Source organism: Scomber scombrus, chromosome 4 (assembly GCF_963691925.1).
Source record: "Scomber scombrus chromosome 4, fScoSco1.1, whole genome shotgun sequence".
Lineage (NCBI taxonomy): Eukaryota > Metazoa > Chordata > Actinopteri > Scombriformes > Scombridae > Scomber > Scomber scombrus.
Genome location: NC_084973.1, coordinates 31,507,198 through 31,530,776, shown reverse-complemented (window position 1 = coordinate 31,530,776; position 23,579 = coordinate 31,507,198). Strand labels below are relative to the sequence as shown.

The following is a 23,579-nucleotide window of genomic DNA, read 5'->3' as shown; positions in this document are numbered from 1 at the left end:
CACAGACAAAACTCAGCGGTGACCTTTGACACCGAATCCTCGTGTTTACTCGATGAGTTTTGTTGGTGTAAACTTTTATAAATGTCAGCTCGGTTATATAAAAACGCAACTGCACTGCTTAGAAGATGAGTCTGTTTATATATATATATATATTTTTTTTTTTTGTTCTTCTTATTAAAAATCGATGAACGGATCTACTAACTTCTTAACTTCTGTGCCGTAGACTTCTGTTGTCGTCCAAAAACTATTAAAAACACATAAATGAGCCTCACAGCTGCACTGGGTGACATGTTCCTTCATTATAAAGAGTTTGGTCATGTTAGTTTGTTTAGAAACGGCTCCAAAGACTAATAACAGAGATCAAGTTTTCAGTCTCTGGAGAGTAGTTCTGTGTAAGGCAAACGCTACTGAGCATGTGCAGGAATGTGGTTCTGTTTAGGGTCGGGTATCAGTACTCGAAATCAATCGATACCAAGTAGTATCCAAACGTCTCCCGTCAAACGATACCTGCAATCGATCCTTTTTACACCCAGAGCTAGAAAATATGACTATTTGTACGGACTTGCTCACCAGCCAATCAACTCAAGCGTTCTTCAACTAATGAATAAGAATCATTTGACGACTTTGAAAACATGCATTTGTGTAAAAATCTAATCATATAGATGTGGAGGAGTGGTGACATCTCATGAAATTTGATGCTTTTGTTTACATGATTGGTTTTGAATGAAGTACTCGGTAGGGCTGGGCAATAAATCGAAAAATAATCGAAACCAACATTTAGAAACTCTAATGGACTTAATCTTGCTCATGTCAATTAATGGTGGTGTTCACTGTTGCCATGACAGCAAAGGTTGCATATATTTATATATATATATAGGAATTTGAAACTTGTCTACAGTGATCATTTTAACCCAAACCATGATCTTTACATAGTTTATAATCAAGTAAACTAGACATTAACCACAGCGTCACACCTTAAAACATCATTATTTCACTCCCTAAAGATCCTCATGTGTAAAATACAAAACTAAAGAAACTGTGAAAAATACATAATTGTTCATCAAGGGTGGAGATAATCGTTCATTAATCGTAATCGAGGTTAAAAGTTCAATTAATCGTGCCATAATTGCCATAATCACCCAGCCCTAGTACTCGGTATCAGTATCACTTTGAGGGTGCATGGATTGGTACTAGTATTGTAATTTCTTAAACAATACCCAGGCGGGAGACGTTTCGATACTATTTATTTATTTGACCGATACTCAGTCTTACTGATTAGTCGTTTAATGTGAAAAATGCCCATCACAAATTATGAAAATAGTTGCAGATAGCGGCAAAAAGGCTGTGAGTCACTGATCCGTAACAGGTAAAATATTATCCCATCAAAAGTTACAAAAAACCAAAAGTGATTCCTTAATACTATTTTCTGAAGTGTGATTCATGGTTCCCAGGTTTAGTGAACAGATGCGGACTCACGCACCGACATGGTTCAGCGCATACAAGAATGGGAGGTCTGTGCACTAGAAAACAAGGCTGCAGCCACAATAACTCTCCAGAACAGTAAAAATCCAGTCTGTGAACATTATAAACTGCTGACTTGCTGGTTTTTTCATTCGTATTGCATCTTAAAAACAAGACGCTGCCACGGCAACGCTGCAGCTGAGGACTTCCTGTAAGCTGCAGAACAACAAGAAGAGGCTGAAAATATGAATACAGGTCAAACATGGACCCTCGCAACCATGTGGACGTGGAAAGCGGTGAAAGAGTTTCCTGCAACCAAACTACAGGAGGAGTGTTTACCTTTAGATATCAGCTCAATAAAGCCTCTAACTAGCTTCTAGTCATCTTCACACTGATGCACTTCTTTTAAAATGTTGTATTTTACTTAACTTTATATATCGTACTTAATCTATGTTTTAGCTACTTTCACTATATACTATTTTACTATTATTACTGCTTTTATTTCCCATCTTATATTACACTAATGTCTTAAAATTAACATCGCTTTATACTCCTTTTAGATCCTTGTATTGTGAAGCACTTGATGTGTGTCATTTCCTCTGTTGTAACGCACGTTAAGCTGCATTTATTGTGTGAAAGGTGCTATACTAATAAAGTTACTACTATTATTATCATCATTATTACGATTATACGATATCTGTTTAACCCTCCTGTTGACCTATTGGGTCGATTTTGACCTGGAAGGACAACAGTTAACTCAAAAATGAGGTATAACTTAACTTAAATGAGGCTTATTGACCATCATTTCTAAAAATATATGTGTAATCTGTGGTTATAAGTTGAAATGAAACAGGTGTAACACAGAATAGGCTGATCATTTATACATTTATAAACAGTCAAACCAGGACAGCTCAATTTTGACCCAGAAAGACAAAAGTCTAGTATTAAGTAGTATTAAGCTTCTTAATGGGAGTTTTGTCTACACTCTTTTATTGAAAATCAACTGGATGTATTGTATTTCATGTTTTAATAATGTTAATGCTGCTAAAAAAATAAAAAGGGAATGGATGTCAAAAAGACTTCTACCTGCTTAGAGTCGTATTTTCATATTCATGACGCACACCCAGGAATCTTTTTTGTGTATTTCTGCTGAATCAAAGCCAACAAACCAATCAATCTATTTATTTTCTATAGCAGCTTATCCTGTGTAGGATCACAGGAGGGTTGGAAAGTATCCCAGCATGCTCTGGGCACGAGGCAGACTACACCCTGGGCAGGTCGCCAGTCTACAGATAACACGCATAGTGACCCACTAACACATCAACACCTACGATCTACCGACGCTTCCCAGCTCACCTGACCAGGAAACGTCCACACAGAAAACACATCAGTCAATATTCAACTATCCACTGATATTGATCCGTTTCTTGTTAACCTCGATTCTGAAAACAATGTCCGACAGTTTCTCCTCCTGAGCAGAAACATCTCATATCTCTTATCTCTGAAGCTGTGTGATGTATTATTAATGTGTCAACCTTTGTTTATGGATACTGACGCTGCTGTGGGAGTACACAAGAGGAAGCAACCCCCCCCCCCCCCCCCTCCCTCCGTCACCCACAGTTCTTGGACAGAAAAGGTCATGAGGATGTTTCCGGTTTGCAGCCGAGTCCGATCACAAGAGGAAGCGACTACAAAACAAAAATAAAAATGACACCATATTTTGACTTTGCGGTTATTTTCCCAATGAATCGATGATTTGTGTCGTCTTTAAAATGTAAGAAAATAAAGAGAAATGCCTCCTAACTGCTTATTTTATCTGAAAAACTGTTTAAAAACTCATCTTATAATAATTTCACATAGAGAATAGCAGCAAACCCTCAACACTGATTACTTTTTCATCAATTCATTAATAATTTCAGCATTATTTCAAACCATTTATGTCCAATACTAAAGCTGATACAACAATTTAAAAACACTGCTTATATTTCTAGTAAATAACATTAATACATTACATAAATACAGTGTAGTATATTGTTAAATTAAATATATAATTTCCTCTATTTTAAGAAGCACAAACCAGCAAATGCCTGGTTCGAGCTTCCCAAATGTTCTGTTCTTCTCTTAATCTTTTTTAAACGTTTATTGTGATTATTTGAGGCTTTACTTTCACTTTACTGTCATTTTACTTCACATTAAATGATCACAGCAGCTGCACTACTGTTTAAACTGCTGTGTACACTCAGCCTTGCTACTTTCACACTTAAGTATTCATTTTGTTCTATTTTTATCTTTATTATTTAGAGTATTTATCATTATTATCAATATTTGCTATTTATGGTATTTCATTCCAACATTTTGTGTCATTTCTAACACCTGTTTTTTTATGTCTTTGCATCGACCAAGTGTTGAAATGACAATAAAAGCTTGAAAAGATGAATAAATAATAATAAAATAATTTTTAGTTTAGATGAAAGCCTAAATGATGCAGACTCTGTTAATAACACTTTAATAATGACTGTTGACTATGAATGCATCAACAGGTCAGTTTAGAAGTATCACAGATCTGCCTTTAAGTGCACTGAGCTGCTTTCACCCACAAAATTTCTCCTAAATATTAAATAACGTCTTCTAGAAAAAGGTTCCAGCTTCTTAAACATGAGGATTTGTGGCTTTTTCTTTCTGTTTTATATCTTTTTAAATTATATATTGTTGAGTTTTGGACTCTTGATTAGAGAAAACAAACAAACTGAAGTGTCTGGAAACTTGTGACAGACATGTTATAGAATAAACAATTAAATGAGATTGATATAAAGTATTACAGTAAAAGTACTGCAGTATTATGAGTGATGTAGTATGCAGTATTACAGTAAAAGTACTGCAGTATTATGAGTGATGTAGTATGCAGTATTACAGTAAAAGTACTGCAGTATTATGAGTGATGTAGTATGCAGTATTACAGTAAAAGTACTGCAGTATTATGAGTGATGTAGTATGCAGTATTACAGTAAAAGTACTGCAGTATTATGAGTGATGTAGTATGCAGTATTACAGTAAAAGTACTGCAGTATTATGAGTGATGTAGTATGCAGTATTACAGTAAACGTACTGCAGTATTATAGTGATGTAGTATGCAGTATTACAGTAAAAGTACTGCAGTATTATGAGCGATGTAGTATGCAGTATTACAGTAAAAGTACTGCAGTATTATGAGTGATGTAGTATGCAGTATTACAGTAAACGTACTGTAGTATTATGAGTGATGTAGTATGCAGTATGACAGTAAAAGTAGTGGTTTGGTCCTCTGACTGATATATTATTATTATGACATCATTAGATTATTAATAGTGAAGCATCAGTGTTAGAGCAACATGTTACTGTTGTAGCTGTTTACACTACTTTATATACAGTTAGCTAGTTTAGTCCAGTGGTTCTCAACTTATCCTTTAACTTCCTAATAAAGATACAATTTCTATTACTCACAGATGGATTAAATATATAAAAAAGAACATGCTGTGCCTGAACATCTGATAAAACTCTTACCAATCAGAATTTAGTATTGCAACTCTTCTGTTTTGTGTGAAATTAAACTTCAAATTCATCAAAATGTCTCAAATTAAACTTGCAGCCACATTTTAAATCCAAAGATTTTAGGCATCATCATCATGTGGAGCACGCAGGTTTAAAACATTTTTTTAAAAAGACAAAAACAATATGCAACCTTTAGACTTATATGACTAGGCGTTGGTGATTATCTCTGCTCCATTTGACCATGTGAGAAGTTTAGAGGGGAAGAAACAATATTTGGTGGAGTATAAACAACTCATAGACATCTGAAATGTGACACAATGAAAATGAAATGTGTACGACGTCAAAAGACAAAAAAAGGTTTAACAATATGTTGCATTGTAAAAGCTTGTTGAATGTTGAATAAATATAGTGCAGTAGAAAGTACAATAATTCCCTCTGAAATGCAGAAAGTAGCATCACATAGAAATACTACAGTACTGGAGTAAATGTGTGTGAGTTGCTTTCCCACATTGCAAAGTAACATACGTGCATTTATATATAAAAACAGCAGCTGTAGAGACGGTGAGAAGGAGCTGGGAGGAAAGTATCATTAGTAAAGTATTGATCATTTCAATCAAACAGCAGCTCTGGACGCTGCACGTGATTAACGCCTCATTATAATATGCAAATGAGCACAGGTGTCAATTTAAATGAGGCTCTGTAGCTAAATGTTTCTTACCTGTTTTTCCAGCATGATCATTCTCTCAGTATCATGACCTTCATGGAGAGTGTATCCATGCGAGTTTCAGCTTCACCCTTAGACACACTCCTCCTCTGCAAGCATCTTGAGAATAAAAGGAGAATTAAAAAAAAAAAAAAAAAAAAAAAAAAGAATAATAATGTTACTGCTGCTTTTGAGCTAACCAGCGTTAACACAGGGAGGCTAGTAGACAGCTCAATGCTTTATCCTTGAGAGAAATGTCCTCAGAGGGCTCCAGCATGTCTCGGCATCAATAAAAAAGGAGGCATTAAGGAGTGTTTATTCATGGAGGAAAAACAGCACAGCGGTCAGCGACCAGAGAGAGAGGAGGAGGAGGAGGAAAAAACAAGCAGCAGGAGAGAGCTGAGGGGGCTTTCTGCTAACGTTAGCTTAGCTTCAACCCAACCACCGATTTATCAAAACGTTATTTGTCTCCTCCAGAATTCATCCATCGCAGCTCCGCTCCTTTTGCAGTCACGCTCGATTAAAACACGCCGTAAAGGTTTTTTCCTCTCGCCGATGCTCGACGGCATCCCAGAGAAGAGAGGTCAGTCCCCGAGGTTTAGATGTGGAGGTTTAACCACTGAAACACTGGTGTTTAAATGGATGCTGCTGCTCCTGCTGCTGCTGCTGCTGCTGGCTGATGAGGAATCACCGTTTCCACCAAGACAAGACGCCGCTGCTGCTGCTGCTGCTGCGAGCGTCTCAGAATAACGACGCTCCTGAACGCACCGCACGTATCACGACGCAGAGAGGCGCAGAGACGTCCGTGAAGGCCCCATCACAACGCCGCCGCCCCCCAATTCATTTATGATGATTTTATAGATTCACCCTTTAAGACAGGGGGGGTCAAACATGCGGCCCGTGGGCCAGAACTGCCCCCCCGAGGGGTCCAATCCGGCCCACTTTCCTTCCTGTCTTCATTTCCTTCCTTCCATCTGTCTTTCTTCCTTTTCTTCCATCATTTCTTCCTGTCTTCTTTTCCTCCTTACCTTCATGCCTGCCTTCCTTCCTTCCTTCCTTCCTTCCTTCCTTCCTTCCTTCCTTCCTTCCTTCCTTCCATCTTTTTAATGATCCGGCCCACATGAGATCAGATCAGGCTGTATGTGGCTCTTGAATGAAGATGACTTTGACCCTCCTGCTTTAAGATTTATGGGTCAGTGACAAACAGACACGTTTTAAGATGTAAGTTAAATATTCTAGTTTCTATAACATCATTCGGCACCAATATTACTGTTACTATGTTACTATATGTTTACTACTATTGTTTGTTTTGTTTATGAACTTACTTATTATGTATTGCTCTTTATTCTTTCCGTTGATGCTCTTTCTATTTTAAAATAAACACACTGTGGATTTTATCCTCCATCACTTTACATTGAAATCACATTTAACAGTCAGTATCAAGAGCGATTCTAGGATCAGACCTTTAGGGGGGACTCAGCTCCTAATGAGAATGTGACACACAATGCCCTGCAAGGGTTCAAACCCCCTGCTAAATGACTCATTTCACTGGATAACGTAAATTACATCAATACATAGTAGAGTGTTAAGAATAAACAATCACAGATTTCTACAGAGAGGAGCCTGAGACAAGTTAATGAACTCTGAGGGAAAGATTATATATTAATAACAGAACTATCCAAAGTACATTAAAGCTGTTAAAATAAAACCATTTGAACCTGTAGCATAAGTGTTTATCCTATCTCTAACAGACGGGCTAGCAAAATAATTTATGTTGTATAAAATACGTTTTAGGAAATAAAATAAATAAGCAATAATAATTTACTTATTTTTAGGGGTGCATGAGCAACTCTAAAAAGGGTCTGGTCAGTATGAACAGGAGGAATGACAACAGAGAGGAAAACATCTTCACTGTTCATATTACTATGACTGCTGCTTTAATGCGGACTTGTTAAAACTGTGTACTTGCCCTTTAATCTCCTCCCTCAGCTCGCGGTGCATTGTGGGAGCTTTACGTAAATCAAACATGGCTGCAGCCTGTGCCAGATCTTTCAGTAAGGTCGGTTGGAGCCTTTTAGAGTCTCCGCTGGTCCGCCGGCCCGGTACCGGCTTCTACCTGTCGGGGAACGCCGGTGCACGAGTGTCCGGTAGAGGATACGGTACCGGCAGCGGGCTGGGGCTCCGCTCCAGGCTGCTGTCCTCTCTGCGGGCAGGAGGAGGCAGGGTGCTGGGCTGTGCTTTCCTGCTCGGAGGGGGTCTGGGTTTATATCAGACTGTCAAGTTTTCGGCCCAGCAGCACCTGGCCGAGGAGCACTGCAAGGTGAGTCCGGTCAGCTGCGTCTTTACGCGCCAAGAGACACAAAGACACACCGAGACTCTCTGACCCTGCTCTTTTAATGGGTCACCTCTATGACTGGTGTTACGGTAATACATGTGTAGCAGTAATACAGGTGTTACGGTAATGCAGCTGTTACTGTAATACAGTTGTTACTGTAATACAGGTATTACGGTAATGCAGGTGTAGCAGTAAAACAGGTGTTACGTAATACAGGTGTAGCAGTAATACAGGTGTTACGGTAATACAGGTGTAGCAGTAAAACAGGTGTTACGGTAATACATGTGTAGCAGTAATACAGGTGTTACGGTAATGCAGGTGTTACTGTTACTGTAATACAGGTATTACGGTAATACAGGTGTAGCAGTAATACAGGTGTTACGGTAATTGAATTGAATTGTGTTTATTGTCATTGCATTGAGGTCAATACCACGAAATTTAAAACAGCTCCATCCTCGGTCATCACTCACACACACATCTCATACTTAAATAAAAGGAATAGATCAAATATATACACATATATACATACATACACACATACCCATGCACACATACATAAAAACTCCTCATTTAAAGTGCATAGATGATGTATAAACAAGTGCATTTAGCTATTGCACAGTTTCCTGGCACAGTAAACAGACATTCTGACTTGTTTACCTTGGATATTGTACTCAAACTGAACATTATAGCACTTATATTAATAATCCTTATGCCAAATTGTTTCAGAATTTGTAGATTTTGTAATCTGGGACGCTACTTTTTAGGTTTAGAAATACTTTGATTTATACAAAGCAACCTTATATCTGCCACGACTTTCTGAAATGTGATACATTCTTGCTTTCTCTGGTCATTAATATCACACATACTAGTTTCTAAAGTGATTATTATCATTTCTATCAAAGTATACACCTACCACAAGCTTCAATTCTACCAAATTCAAGGCACATATACAATTGAACAACCACCTTAACCAATCATGCTCCTAACCAGGGTTTTAAGAGTCTGTGTCTCCTGGTGCACGTTAGCCTGTTCCTTCTTTCCTTCCTTCCTTCCTTCCTCCCTCTGTCTTTAATTTTTCCTTCGTTCTTCCCTTCCTTCCCTCTTTCTTTGCTCCCTCCTCCTTCCATACTTCTTTCCTCACTTCTTTCCTCACTTCCTTCCTTCCTTCCTTCCTTCCTTCCTTCCTGCCTTCCTGCCTTCCTGCCTTCCTTCCTTCCTCCTTTCCTCCCTGCCTCCCTCCTTACTCCTTCCCTTCCTTTCCTTCCTTCCTTCCTTCTTTCCTTCCTCCTTTCCTCCCTCCCTCCCTCCTTACTCCTTTCCTTCCTTCCTTCCTTCCTTCCTTCCTTCCTTCCTTCCTGCCTTCCTTCCTTCCTTCCTTCCTGCCTTCCTTCCTTCCTTCCTCCTTTCCTCCCTGCCTCCCTCCTTACTCCTTCCTTTCCTTCCTTTCCTTCCTTTCTTCCTTCCTTCCTTCCTTCCTTCTTTCCTTCCTCCTTTCCTCCCTCCCTCCCTCCTTACTCCTTTCCTTCCTTCCTTCCATCCTCCCTCCCTCCTTACTCCTTTCCTTCCTTCTTTCCTTCCTTCTTTCCTCCCTTCCTCATCCCTTCCATCCTTCCTTCCTTGACTGGAGGACAATATATATATACTAAAATGAGTAACATGTTCATCTGTGTTAAATTAATAATTCGGTTCGGTGTTATTGCATTTTGATCTAGAAGTACCCTGATAGTTGCACAGAAAACGCTAGGCTTGGCTGAGATCGAAAGGAAGTCGACATGAAAAAGGTCACCACCTTATTACGTCATACAAAGTTTGAAGCCCCCCCCCCCCCCCTTTTTTTTTTCTTTCCTCTGCTGTCTTGCTCCAGGTTCAAGGTGATGGTCTGAAGTTGGTTCTCTACCAGTACAAGACCTGCCCGTTCTGCAGCAAAGTGCGAGCCGTCCTGGACTACTATGGGCTGCCCTACGAGATCGTGGAGGTGAACCCGGTGATGAGGAAGGAGCTCAAGTGGTCCACCTACAGAAAAGTGCCCATCCTGATGGTGGATAGCGACGTGGTAAGAGCCAGAAAGAAAAGAAATCCTGTTTTTGTTTCTTTTTTCTTTTTGCTATTTTATTTTTCTCTTGCACTAGTTTTGTATTAACCTTCGTGTCGTCCTCCCGGGTCAAATTGACCCCGTCTGTTTTTACTGTTCCTTCTTTCCTCCCTTCCTCCCTTCCTTCCTTCCTTACTCCCTCCTTTCCTTCCTTCCTTCTTCCTCCTTTCCTTCTTTCCTTCATTCCTTCCTTCCTTCCTTCCTTCCTTCCTTCCTTCTGTCTTCTCTTCCTTCCTTCCTTCCTCCCTTCCTTCCATCTTTCCTTCCTTCCTTCCTTCCTTCCATCTTTCCTTCCTTCCTTCCATCTTTCTTTCCTTCCTTCCATCTTTCCTTCCTTCCTTCCTTCCTTCCTTCCATCTGTCTTCTCTTCCTTCCTTCCTTCCTTCCCTCCTTCCTTCCTTCCTTCCTTCCTTCCTTCCATCTTTCCTTCCTTCCATCTTTCCTTCCTTCCTTCCATCTTTCCTTCCTTCCTTCCATCTTTCCTTCCTTCCTTCCTTCCTTCCTTCCATCTTTCCTTCCTTCCTTCCATCTTTCCTTCCTTCCTTCCTTCCTTCCTTCCATCTGTCTTCCCTTCCTTCCTTCCTTCCCTCCTTCCTTCCTTCCTTCCTTCCATCTTTCCTTCCTTCCTTCCATCTTTCCTTCCTTCCTTCCTTCCTTCCTTCCTTCCTTCCATCTTTCCTTCCTTACTTCTTCCTCCCTTCCTTCCATCCTTCCATCTTTCCTTCCATCCATCCTTCCTTCCTTCCTTCCATCTTTCCTTCCTTCCTTCTTCCTCCCTCCTTTCCTTCCTTCTTCCTCAGCTTCCATCATTCCTTCCTTCCTTCCATCCTTCTGTCTTTCCTTCCTTCCTTCCATCTTTCTGTCTTTCCTTCCATCCTTCCATCTTTCCCTCCTTCCTTCCAATCTTTCCATCTCGAGGACAACAGGAGGGTTAAAGTTTAAAGTTGCAATAACATCATTCAGCCACTAGATGTCGCACCTTCGCCTCCAACATCAACCAACTAACATCTCAGACCAAAGCAAGTGTGTGTATTTCACTCAATAGTCGTCTATTTCTGCCTCAAATGGTTTCAGAAGTATATTTTAGTGTAACTGTAAAGCTGTGAGACACTTTGTGACGCTTATTGGAAACAAATGTGGAGGACAAGAGACTGAAACCACATATTAGGATTTCATTACACTTGTGGACTTGGCAGGTGCGTTCCTCACAAAGTCTGTGAGTCAGAGTGCTGAGGTGCTGTCCAAACCCAAAAATTCATCAAGTCCAGAAGGGCTCTCAAGTAGACTTTCTGCAAACTTCCAGAGAGTCTTCACCAGAAAATTAACCATAATCCTGCAGCAATAAAAAAAAATTACAAGTTATTATTATTACAAATCATTAGAAAATCAATAAATATCACAATAACATTAATGGGCTATGTAAAATATTTATGTTTAATGGCACTTTGTATAAATTTATATATATATATATAGTGTGGTATAATGTACACACAGAATAGCAGGATTATAAATTTAATAACTTGGGTTTGTTTATTATAATCTGCTAGACTAGATAAAGGGGTGAGGTTTGTTTTTGTCCATCTCTAATCAGAGCGGGATGCATTATATTCATCAGTGTTCCTAATATTTTGTCCACTCCCTTTACATAAATTAAGGGGATTGCATTATCACTTTTCAAGATAATGCAATCCAGTACACCACCATCCACTGCAACCTCGGTAATAAGCATAAAGTAGAAATATCACCTTTCTGAGAATGTGGACAAAAACTGAAAACATATAAGCTTCAAAAAAGTAGAATTTAAAGCAGAGCTGTTGTATTGGATTGAATTGAATTGTCAGTGGTTAACCTCAGCAATAGAGAAAGTGCTCCAAGAGTCCAGGATGTCTTACGCTGGACTCCTTTATTATCAGTACAGCTGTCTGATGCATGACTCCCCTCCGTAGGATCGTACCGAGAATACTCTTTGCCCATAAATGGTCATACTGCATCTACAGCATAGGAAAAGTTGCCTGTTGGTTTATTATTCTGCACACAAGGAAACATAGTTACCCATCTGTCAATTTAGAGAGTCAGACAGTCATATCCTGTAACCTTGGTTGCCACGGTAACGCTGTGCCACTGTTGTCAAGTGACTCCTGCACAGACGGCTGCGTTCACCATCTCAAGGAGCGAGACAGTGTGTCTCTGTGCTGCCTTTACTGTGTGTTCAAGGCCCATGCATGACCCTGAATATGGAAAATTCCCTAACAATGTAAAAGTAAAATGTCACTGAGTGTTCTCATCTGATTAGTTGACAGTAAAGCATCAGACACATTTATCAAAACCTTTAGGAGCCGTTCAGAAAAACACGTCAATGAAGAGTTGACACAATGACCAAGTTGTCTTAATATACGTACTTTGCAAAGGATCAATGTACAGTCACCATAGAGTGCAATTGTAGGCTGATGGTGATTCAAGAATGTATGTGCTTTTTTTTACAGCACAAAATCAAAGGAGGCAGAGTCAAGATATGTGTAGGTGTACTGGGTGATATCAAAAACTATCCACAAGCTGCATGAAACTCATTAGTCCTGTTAAGGACGAACAGCCCTGTGTATTCAAGGACTGGTTACCAATTAGTCCATATTACACAACATCAAAAGAGAAGCAGAAATGGGAGGATAGATGTTTCATTCCAGGCTGATAAAGTGAGGTTATATAAAGTTCAAAATTAGATTTTTCTCCTACAAGCCAAAGAAGGACTCACATACACGCTAAGGCTGCTCAATTAATCGAAATTTGATCGTGATTACGATTTTGGGGACAAACGATGTCAAAACTAGTAAAATCGGGGGGAAACGATTTTTTCTCATTTTCCTTCAAAAAGCCGCGCATGCGTATTTCCGTCCCTCCTCCACCGCGTGCAGCCCTGTACAGCTGCAAACACTCCCATTTTTCCCGGGTTTCTCCAGTATTTTAGATCCGTCTCCCGTTGTGTCTTTCTTCTTCCGGGATGCTCCCGTAATTTACATCCCCAACTATGTTTGTTAATAATAACGAGAAGCGCACAATAACAAAGGTTTTATTTTGAAAGCTTAGACAGGAAGCCACCGGAAGCCGCCGCAGCTCCGTTAGCTCGACAGAAGCTGAAACACACGGCGAAATGTTTTTAACTGTAAATAAAAGTGCACATTTTCCAGCCTGCGTCAGATAATACTGAGTTTACTGACTAATTATTAAAAACCAGGATGTGTTGTGTAAACTATCATCAGCAATAATATCTCTGCACATGTTCTGCTGTGTTGCGTTAAGCTGCAGATAAAAGGCTGCTGCTTGGAGAGCAAATTAAGCCGAATGGACAAGAAAAGCAGCATGTTTCTAAAGTTTAAAAAAAATGATGATTATGATTTTTTCCATAATCGAGCAGCCCTAATACACGCTCACATGCAAGAGAGAGAAGCTGAATTAACAACACATTCACTGCTCAGGTCACTTCACTATATCTGTACAAAACAACATCCAGTGAGGCTCAGTGTCATTTATTGCACATTACAGAGTCCCACTACACCCAATAAACTACTGAAAATTATAATCACTGTATTTGTGTGGAACCTTTCATACAAGAAATGCAGCTCAAAGTGGTTCACATTAAAAGGCCTAAAAGGAGCATAAAGCAATGTTTTAAAAAAAGAGAGAGAGAAAAATTACATTAATATAATAGGATTGACTTTAAGATTAAAACTAAGACTTCAAGTAAATTAAAACATTTTAAAATGAGTTCAGTAGTTTTCTAGTGTGTCAGAAAAGCTAATAAAAAAGCTAAAATGAAGAGATTTTCAGCTTTCTAAAAATATTTAATGAGCTGGCTTCCCTGATATCTAAAGGTAGTCTGTTCCGTAGTTTTGGGGCATAATTAATAAAGTCTGCATCCTTTATTTTTCTTTCATCTGTTGCTGTGAACCTCCAATAAACCAGCAGCCGATGAAGGCAAACAGTTAACAGAGGAGTTAGTAGTGTAGCTTGGTCCTCGCCCCTTAAAGGCTTTGCATGTCGGAGAGAGAAAACTAAAGTTACGTCTCTCATTGTTAACATGATTGTAAAGGATGTGCTCAGCGTTGTTTATGATGGGTAGAAAAAAAATCCACTGTTTATATTTTTAGGCGTCTGTAAACCGGTAAGATTTTTTCTTTTAATTAATATGTTTATGTAAATAAATTAAGGCTAATTATCATTTAAATTAATACAAGTTTTTCACAGTTAAAGCTTGTTGTTTTGTTCTGAATATGAATTGATGCAATGTCTATTTAGCCCCTGTGAATGTTGGTTATACCCACAGATTAGTCCACCATGAAAAAAATAGGCTCATGCACGTAGAGGCCAGTAAAAAGTGCATTACGGTAATCGGAATCGGCTTGAAATGAAGGCACATATCAGTCTTTTTGATATTTAAATGGTTGCACTTAGCTATGTTTCTAAGGTGGGAAAAAAAATGTTTTCATCACCGTGTTAATGTGAGACTAAATCTAAGGAAACACCAAGATTTATGACCTCAGATATATTTCCCCCATTTCTTTCAATGAACCCTGAATGATGTGTTTTTGTCTCTTTTGCTCTCTTCCTTCCATCTCTTCCTTCCTTCATTCCTTACTCCCTTCCTTCCTTCCTTACTCCCTCCTTCCTTCCTTCTTCCTCCCTTCCTTCCATCCTTCCATCTTTCTTTCCATCATCCTTCCTTCCTTTCATCTTTCCATCTTTCTTTCCTTCCTTCCTTCTTTCCTTCCTTCCTTCCTTCCTTCCTTCCATCCTTCCATCTTTCTTTCCTTCCTTCCTTCTTCCTCCCTTCCTTCCATCCTTCCATCTTTCCTTCGATCCTTCCTTCCTTCATCTTTCCTTCCTTCCTTCTTCCTCCCTCCTTTCCTTCTTTCTTCCTCCCTTCCTCCTTTCCTTCCTTCTTCCTCCCTTCCATCATTCCTTCCATCCTTCCATCTTTCCTTCCTTCCTTCCTTCCTTCCTTCCTTCCTTCCTTCCATCGTTCTGTCTTTCCTTCCTTCATTCCTTCCTCCCTTCCTTCCTTCCTTCCTTACTCCCTCCTTTCCTTCCTTCCTTCTTCCTCCCTTCCTTCCATCCTTCCATCTTTCTTTCCATCATCCTTCCTTCCTTTCATCTTTCCATCTTTCTTTCGTTCCTTCCATCCTTCCTTCTTTCCTTCCTTCCTTCCTTCCTTCCATCCTTCCATCTTTCTTTCCTTCCTTCCTTCTTCCTCCCTTCCTTCCATCCTTCCATCTTTCCTTCGATCCTTCCTTCGTTCATCTTTCTTTCCTTCCTTCTTCCTCCCTCCTTTCCTTCTTTCTTCCTCCCTTCCATCCTTCCTTCCTCCTTTCCTTCCTTCTTCCTCCCTTCCATCATTCCTTCCATCCTTCCATCTTTCCTTCCTTCCTTCCTTCCATCGTTCTGTCTTTCCTTCCTCCCTTCCATCATTCTTTCCTTCCTTCCATCCTTCTGTCTTTCCTTCCTTCCTTCCATCTTTCTGTCTTTCCTTCCATCCTTCCATCTTTCCTTCCTTCCTTCCTTCCATCGTTCTGTCTTTCCTTCCTCCCTTCCATCATTCTGTCTTTCCTTCCATCCTTCCATCTTTCTGTCTTTCCTTCCATCCTTCCATCTTTCCTTCCTTCCTTCCTTCCTTCCTTCCTTCCTTCCTTCCTTCCTTCCTTCCTTCCTTCCTTCCTTCCATCGTTCTGTCTTTCCTTCCTCCCTTCCATCGTTCTGTCTTTCCTTCCTCCCTTCCATCATTCTGTCTTTCCTTCCATCCTTCCATCTTTCTGTCTTTCCTTCCATCCTTCCATCTTTCCTTCCTTCCTTCCTTCCTTCCTTCCTTCCATCGTTCTGTCTTTCCTTCCTCCCTTCCATCATTCTGTCTTTCCTTCCATCCTTCCATCTTTCCTTCCTTCCTTCCTTCCTTCCTTCCATCGTTCTGTCTTTCCTTCCATCCTTCCATCTTTCCTTCCTTCCTTCCTTCCTTCCTTCCATCGTTCTGTCTTTCCTTCCTTCCTTCCATCTTTCTGTCTTTCCTTCCATCCTTCCATCTTTCCCTCCTTCCTTCCTTCCTTCCATCTCGAGGACAACAGGAGGGTTAAAGTTTGAAGTTGCAGTAACATCATTCAGCCACTAGACACATTTTCTTTCTCATTTCTCAAAACATTTCTTTCAATGAACCCTGAATGATGTGTTTTTGTCTCTTTTTCTCTCTTTTGTTCTCCGTCTGCAGCAAATGAACGACTCCTCTGTCATCATCAGCTGCCTCAAGACGTACTTAATCAACAAGTGAGTTGGAAGCTTTCATCAACATGTTATTTGATGTCATGTGAATATTTGATTTGCTCTTGATAATTACTATAATTAAAAGGCCTGTTAGTGACAATATCCTGACATTATGAGATCATGCAACATCCTCCTTGTTTTAAGCTTAACATATTGATAGTTTAAGCTTAAAACGTGATTAGAATATTTTATTGCCATTATTTATTTAATCATTATTTATTCTTTGTGTTTGTGTGTGTGTGTGTGTTAATGTTTGCATTAGTCTATGTTTTTACTGTCTACATTTGTTCTGTCTTATTACCCGCTTGTCAGTCACGTGTAAAGCACTTTATTTTGAAAGCTTAGACAGGAAGCCACCGGAAGCCGCCGCAGCTCCGTTAGTTTGACAGAAGCTGAAACACACGGCGAAATGTTTTTAACTGTAAATAAAAGTGCACATTAAAAACCAGGATGTGTTGTGTAAACTATCATCAGCAATAATATCTCTGCACATGTTCTGCTGTGTGTTGTGCCTGATTTACTAAGATCCCAAATAAAGGTACTAAATAGCGTGCACGGTGCAATAGATTGCGCGTCTCGTTTGCGTGCGTTTTGCAGCTGATCTACTAAGAATAACTGTGTAAATGAAAACAGGTGCAACAGGGTGGAGACGGCAGCATTTAAATGAGGGTTTTGTGTCTTAATGGAGAGTTTGGACGAGCAGAAAGCTGCAAGCTCAAAATGAAATGTGATCAGGTTCTAGTGGAAGAGGTTAACTAATATATTGAGTTATAACAACAACTAATATTACCAGAAAAACCGACATATGGGAGAGTATTAGAGACAAAGTCAATGTTAGTAAAACCAAAAATATTCCACTCCAAAAATATTAACACAGGTGGAAAAACTCCGTCCTGTGTGTATTCTGTCATTGTGCCTCCGTCTCCTCGTCTCCATAGTAACAGCTGGTTAATACCTGTCCTTCAAAGGTATTATTTATAGACGCAGTTAGCGTCAGAAATATTACCTTCAGGTTTGGTAAATCTCAATGCGTGTGCTAAATAACATATTTACATTTTCTCCTCTCTGTATTTTGCGCACTGGGGTTGAAACGCCTCATATTACATTCATTACGGTAAACTACTAATATCACATTCATTACGGTAAACTACTAATATTACATTCATTACGGTAAACTACTAATATTACATTCATTATGGCAAATGCACTAAATGGACAGCGCGTACTATCTTGCACAGTTGAAAGACGCAGACCTCAGTGCGCTGCGTTAGTAGATCAGCTTGCACATTTTTTGCGGGTGATGTCAAGTTTGCACACGTTTCTACACATGCAAACCGTTAGTAAATCAGGCCCTTTGAATTGATAGTCCAGATAGTTTCTTTGTCCAGGTTTGAAGATATCTGTTACCCAAGTCTCACCTTACAATACTTTTAACTGGGCATAAAGTATGCTGATATGGTACTATTGCTCAATATGCATGTCTTAGATCAAGAGGTCTCTGCAGAACAAAGCTGTAAAGGCTGAAACCAAGTTCAAAAGTCAAGTTACTTTTAATTCTTGCAAGAAGGAGCAAATCAACAGATACACAGCTACCAACCGTGGACAGAGTAATGGGGCAGTCCTCCTGAATACAAGCTTTATACTTAACAAAAGAAGCAAATCTTCTTTATCAACAAGTGTTATCAGGGCACCAGGTGGTGGGCTGTTTTTCCTCTGGAGCCTTTCCCGTGCTGTCTCCGTTGTGAGTCTTTTTCTCCCCCACCACCGCGACTTTCACATTCTCTCAGTCAAAACAGTTCATGATGGAAATTTACTGCTTCTTGACCTTTTAGCTTTGTGGCTTCTACTCTACAAGTGTGGAATGCAAAGTGTAATGCATACACTTTTAATCATTACTATAGTCATAAAAATAGTCACGCTAACCATTCTAACACATACTAAAATAATATAAAAGTACAATCACCACTAAACCAAATATAATGCTGCAAACTGATAATGCAAATGTAAAAATGAATATAAGACATTGGTATTACTGGTTATAGGAACATAAAATGAATAAGAGTTTTGTATTTTCCCATCAGTATCTGTTAAGTTCTCCCCTGGTCACATGAACACATGGACTTTCCCTGTAAACAATACTTTGAATATCTGCATAATGGGGCAAAAAAACAGAACTTACTATCATTTGTTTCACTGTCTTTTTTGTTTTTTCTGTTCTTCGTGTATCTTATGTTTATGTCTCCATTCTTTCTGTTCTGAAAAAATTCCTGAATAAAGGAAGAAAAGCATGCCTGAGCTCATTCGCTGCTACCCGGAGATGAAGTCGGTGAACGACAGAGGAAAGGAGGTGACGGAGTACAACAACAAGTACTGGCTGATGCTGAGCGAGGAGGACAACGAGCTGGTTTATCCCGAGAAGGGAATGCAGAAGTGAGTTTAGACACACTGGCTTATTCATGTTTATAGATGCTCTCACCATGTGGAGCTTCTCTGTGGCTCGGCCGTAATCCGTTGACTTTATGAAACCTTTCGTTCTCCTTCTAAATGAAATTATTCTTTTTGGTCCTCAGAAGTCTATCTAAATATTACAGAAAACATCTCGGCCACCCTGGACTATAAATCTGACACCTGCAGCTTGAACCCAGGGTGTAATATTGGTGTGACCTCATTACAGCTTCAATAAGTCGATTAACCAATTAAGCTGCCATTTTATATCAGGGTCAGTGACGTTTTTTGTTTCCATGTGGTTTAGTCAAATTTAAAGGGTTAAAATGTGAAAATAAACGTATGAATAACTTGAACACATTCTTTTTTTGTGGACCCAGCATCAAATTTCTGCTTTTAATCCATTTTGAGAGAATATATTAGAGGATTATGGCAAAAATGTCTAAGTGGTGTAACCATAAAAACTTTGTACCAAATAATTCAACTTGCTTAAAAACAGTAAATAGTCAATAAAACACCATATCAACTAGTTTGGCATGATCTTACATTATAACTTTATATTAAATAAAGGTAATGGAATACAATTGTTCTAAATATTACATTTACTCTGGGTTACCATGGAGATCAGAAAAAATTACATTATTTAAATGAAGTAATTATTAGTATAAGTCCACTTAAATACACTGTAGGTGATAAAATATGTAATATGTATCATTCTTTTGTGGTTACACCATTTGACATTTTCAGGAGCATTCAGTCTTACTTTTGGTATTAAATGGTGCAAATGTCATTTCAAATGATATAAAATCAGTTTTAGGCATTTTTTTTAAACAAGAGATGCCCAAATGCTGTGTAAGTGTAAATATTTTCTGGCTTCTTTAGTTAATTGCATTCGCAGACCTCAGGTTTGACAAAAACAAGCTGCAGAAGGTGTTCATGGTGTTCAATCAGGTTTTCATCAACTGAGGAATGTCTCAAAAATCATTGTTTATTGCCTCGTTTCCAGATAACATTCAATCTTAGAAGTTGGAGTCCAAGCCTTTGTTGGACTGCTGCTGTATTTCTGTCAGGACTGCTTATTGCTTCATCTACAGGCACAGACTAACAAAAACAGGGACTGTGGGAGAATTTTTGGCAGCCTCAGGCAATAAAGATTGATTATGTAGCCAAAATAATCACTCTACTGTGTAAGAAAATATGACAATAAGTGATCAATATATGAGTGATTCTGCACAAATGCAGGCATACGTATGCAAAGGAGCAAAATTAATAAATCTATTATGGCATTGACCTAGGCCAGTCTCAGTCTCTTTTTGACTCTTCAAAGTCCTTTCTAGTATTTTATAAGTTAAATGTTTTGAAGGAACAGAAATTTCAACTGAGCCCCCAAACAAACACACACACAAAAAACCAAACTTGCATCATCTTTCACACATTATTCTGTGTTCTGTTTGTGGTCAGCCTATGTGGTGGCAACCAGACCACTCTGAATGTGTTATTTCTACTATGATGCAAATTGTACTCAGTGCTTTTTTTCTGTCCTGTTTTCAGAGAGGAGAGGAAGTGGCGTCAATGGGCTGATGATTGGCTCGTGCATCTCATATCTCCCAACGTTTACCGAACTTCCGGCGAGGCCCTGGCCTCCTTTGATTACATCGTACGGGAAGGGAAGTTCGGTAATTTTGAAGGCTTCTTTGCCAAATATGTCGGTGCTGCAGCCATGTTCATCATCTCCAAAAGGCTGAAAAGTCGGTGAGTGACACAATGAAGGAATATCTTTTAACAGGTGTTGTGGGAATTTCTGGAAAACAGAGGACTGACAACAAGAGAGTGGTGCTTCTAGTTTTTTCAGGCACTTGCAAGTGGACACATCAACCAAAAAGAAGAAATGTTCCTGACCCAGAGCGTGCTGCATGCTCTCTGCAGTCTGCTGTGATACACACATACATAACACAATTGCTTAGACACCTGTTGTTCATACATCAACATCTACTCCTGACATGCCAACACTATATGTCACTAAGCCTAAGACTAAGTTATGAATGGACATAAACAGAAGGATGACCTCAATAGAATTTTAGGATCCTCACAGGTGGTGTAAGGACTGTGCTGTATTTTTTCTAATACACTGGGTTCAGTCTGAGTTAAGTTATGTTGAATTTTCAGTGATTATCTTCTTTTTTTGCTCGTCAGACACAATCTGCAGGACGATGTCCGGCAGGATCTCTACAAGGCCTGCAACGACTGGGTGGCAGCCATTGGCAAAAAGAGGAAGTTCATGGGTGGAGATGAACCCAACCTGGCAGACCTGGTGAGGAGGCTCGCACAGATCCAACTCATAAACAAACATAAACAACACTAATACCCAGAGATCAGTCTTCTTATTTATTATGGACAAAAAAAGGAAGATGTTTTCTGATGATCTCTATCTCTGTCTTACAAGTGTGAATCACAATCTTTCATTATTTGTTCAAATTTGCATTGACTATTTCAGACCTTGTTGAAATTCAGCTTGCACTTGCAAAGAAAATGCTATTAAACAAAAGCATTTAAATTTAAATATATTTCCTTGGTGTTGATTCTACATTTATTCTGTGATTTTAAATGTTAATATACATTATTACAAGCATCAATATTAAGACGAGAAACACACATACACGTATATAAAATGTTTATCCTTCAAGCAATATTGTTTATTTGTGTGTATGTAATGAACATGACGGTGTTACAGGACCATTAACGTAATGTTGATGATAGTTGTTGCTTTCATATCTCTTCCCTCCGTCTTGCAGGCGGTGTTTGGTGTCCTCAGAGTTATGGAGGGCCTGCAGGCGTTTGACGACATGATGGAGAACACCAAGGTCAAACACTGGTACCGACGCATGGAGACAGCAACGCTCAACCACGAGGGCCGAAAATGAGGCTGAGCTGAGTCGGACAGATGAAGGAGATCACAGAAAACTGAGCGCTTCCAACTCTCTGGGGGAAAAAAGACTGAAAATGGTAAACCCCTAGGAAGAAAGTGACCGGCATCAGGAAGCAAGAAGTCCTGCTTCCTTTGTGGAAATGTCAAACTCTAACCAATTATCACTGCTGCCTCGATTGATTTCCTGCTTAGACACACATGAATCTGATCCTATCGATTTATATGAATGGGTTGTTGAACTGTAATTACTGTCACCAGATATTTAATTTCACCTCTACTGGTGAACTGTGGAGACTGAACATCAGTAGATCTTATTGTATCTTTTCCCTGATTTTGGTGCAATAAATCAACACAGTGAAGTCACAATAACACTGTAATAATGTGGTGTTTATACAGAGTATTATATACTATTACTGCCCTTTTAACTGTAAGAGACACAAGTTTTCGATGCACATTTATCATTCGTTGGCCTTGATTGGCATGACAAAAAGGTGAGGGGATGCTTAAAAGAAATATTTTGCAGTCCTCACCATGATGAGCAGCCTGCATTTCATGTATTCTATTTATTGTTGAAAAAAAAAGCCACACAGTACAAAATATGTAATATTTGGGATTTTTTTTCAGGGGCTCAAAAGCTTATCTCTACTGTAAAAAATGTATTTGCTTCTGTAGAATTTCCCCCTATGTGTAATCTGTACGTTTCTATCTCCGCAGTCACTTCTAACAGTGGAAAAAATTGAAAAGACGGTTTTTACTCATTTGCGGTTTAAAGCATCACCACTTATATTCAAAATGATTGAGATAATAGCCTTGTTGACACTCAGATTACTCAGTGTTAATGATTTAACACGTAAAACGTTTTCCAAAGAAAAGTCTCAAGTTCTTCTAATAGAAGAAGTGTTGGTTTGAATTTCAGACATTCATTCATCCTCTTCCTGTGCACTTTCACATCACAGCAACTTTGTCTGGAAAACTGGTCATTTAGACTTCAAAGTTCTGTTGTTTGGGTGTAAACACGGTACAGTTGCCATGAGATCACGTTATCTATTTATTTATTTCAGATCATTCTGTGTAGTTGACGCAAAATCAGTCAGGCAGTGAGGAAGCTCAGCAGCTGGTGTTCTCACTTTTTCTTGGGGTAAAATCAAATGAAATACATGAGTAACTGGTGAGCTGCCAGTTCGAATGTATATAACATACAAACTGCACATCAGTTTCTGATTAAATTGTATTAAAACTAGTTGTAAAAAGGTTCAATAAAGACACAAACCTGGGTTGTGTGTTTTTTATTTGAGCACCAGATGACAAGTTACATTTAAAACCACAAAAAAGACTCATAAGGTGTAGTGTTGGTGTAGTATATAAATGGTTATCTCTTGATGTGTTGATGAAGAAGAAGGAAACCACCGCTGACAAGTCTCACTTGTATATTTAAAAGATTTTATTACAAAAGAGATCAATGTCAATCTTGAGAGAGTCTGGTCACAATCTGAGTCTCTCTCTCACTACTCCAATTTTAACAACACTATATCCTATCTATAAAAAACTCCACCTTCTAAACAATTGGTCAGTCAGGATAAAACATCCTCTGGCCCTTCAACTATGGCTGGCTTTTAACCTAAGTGAAACCCGGTGTTCCATGACCTATGACTTTTAACCTTTAACCTAAGTAAAACATCTTGTTTGGATGTAACGATATACCACAGGGCAGAGACAGGACAGGCAGATGCCACATTGGAAACTTTTGGGATTTCCAACATATTAGCCAATTTCATATGATACTGTTTGA

The 23,579-nt window shown here is 39.1% G+C and overlaps 1 protein-coding gene and 1 pseudogene across 1 annotated transcript; both read left to right on the top strand.

Annotated features, from left to right (window-relative positions):
- The window catches only part of LOC133978509 (uncharacterized), a 455,381-nt pseudogene that overhangs the window by 413,897 nt on the left and 17,905 nt on the right, over window positions 1-23,579 (top strand).
- On the top strand, window positions 6,248-23,064 carry ptgesl (prostaglandin E synthase 2-like). Its single transcript, XM_062417037.1, has 8 exons — window positions 6,248-6,384; window positions 7,682-8,012; window positions 9,892-10,080; window positions 16,367-16,422; window positions 18,697-18,849; window positions 20,416-20,616; window positions 21,058-21,175; window positions 21,657-23,064. The coding sequence occupies exons 1-8, from the start codon at window positions 6,248-6,250 to the stop codon at window positions 21,783-21,785; spliced, it is 1,314 nt and encodes a 437-aa protein (XP_062273021.1). The 3' UTR covers window positions 21,786-23,064.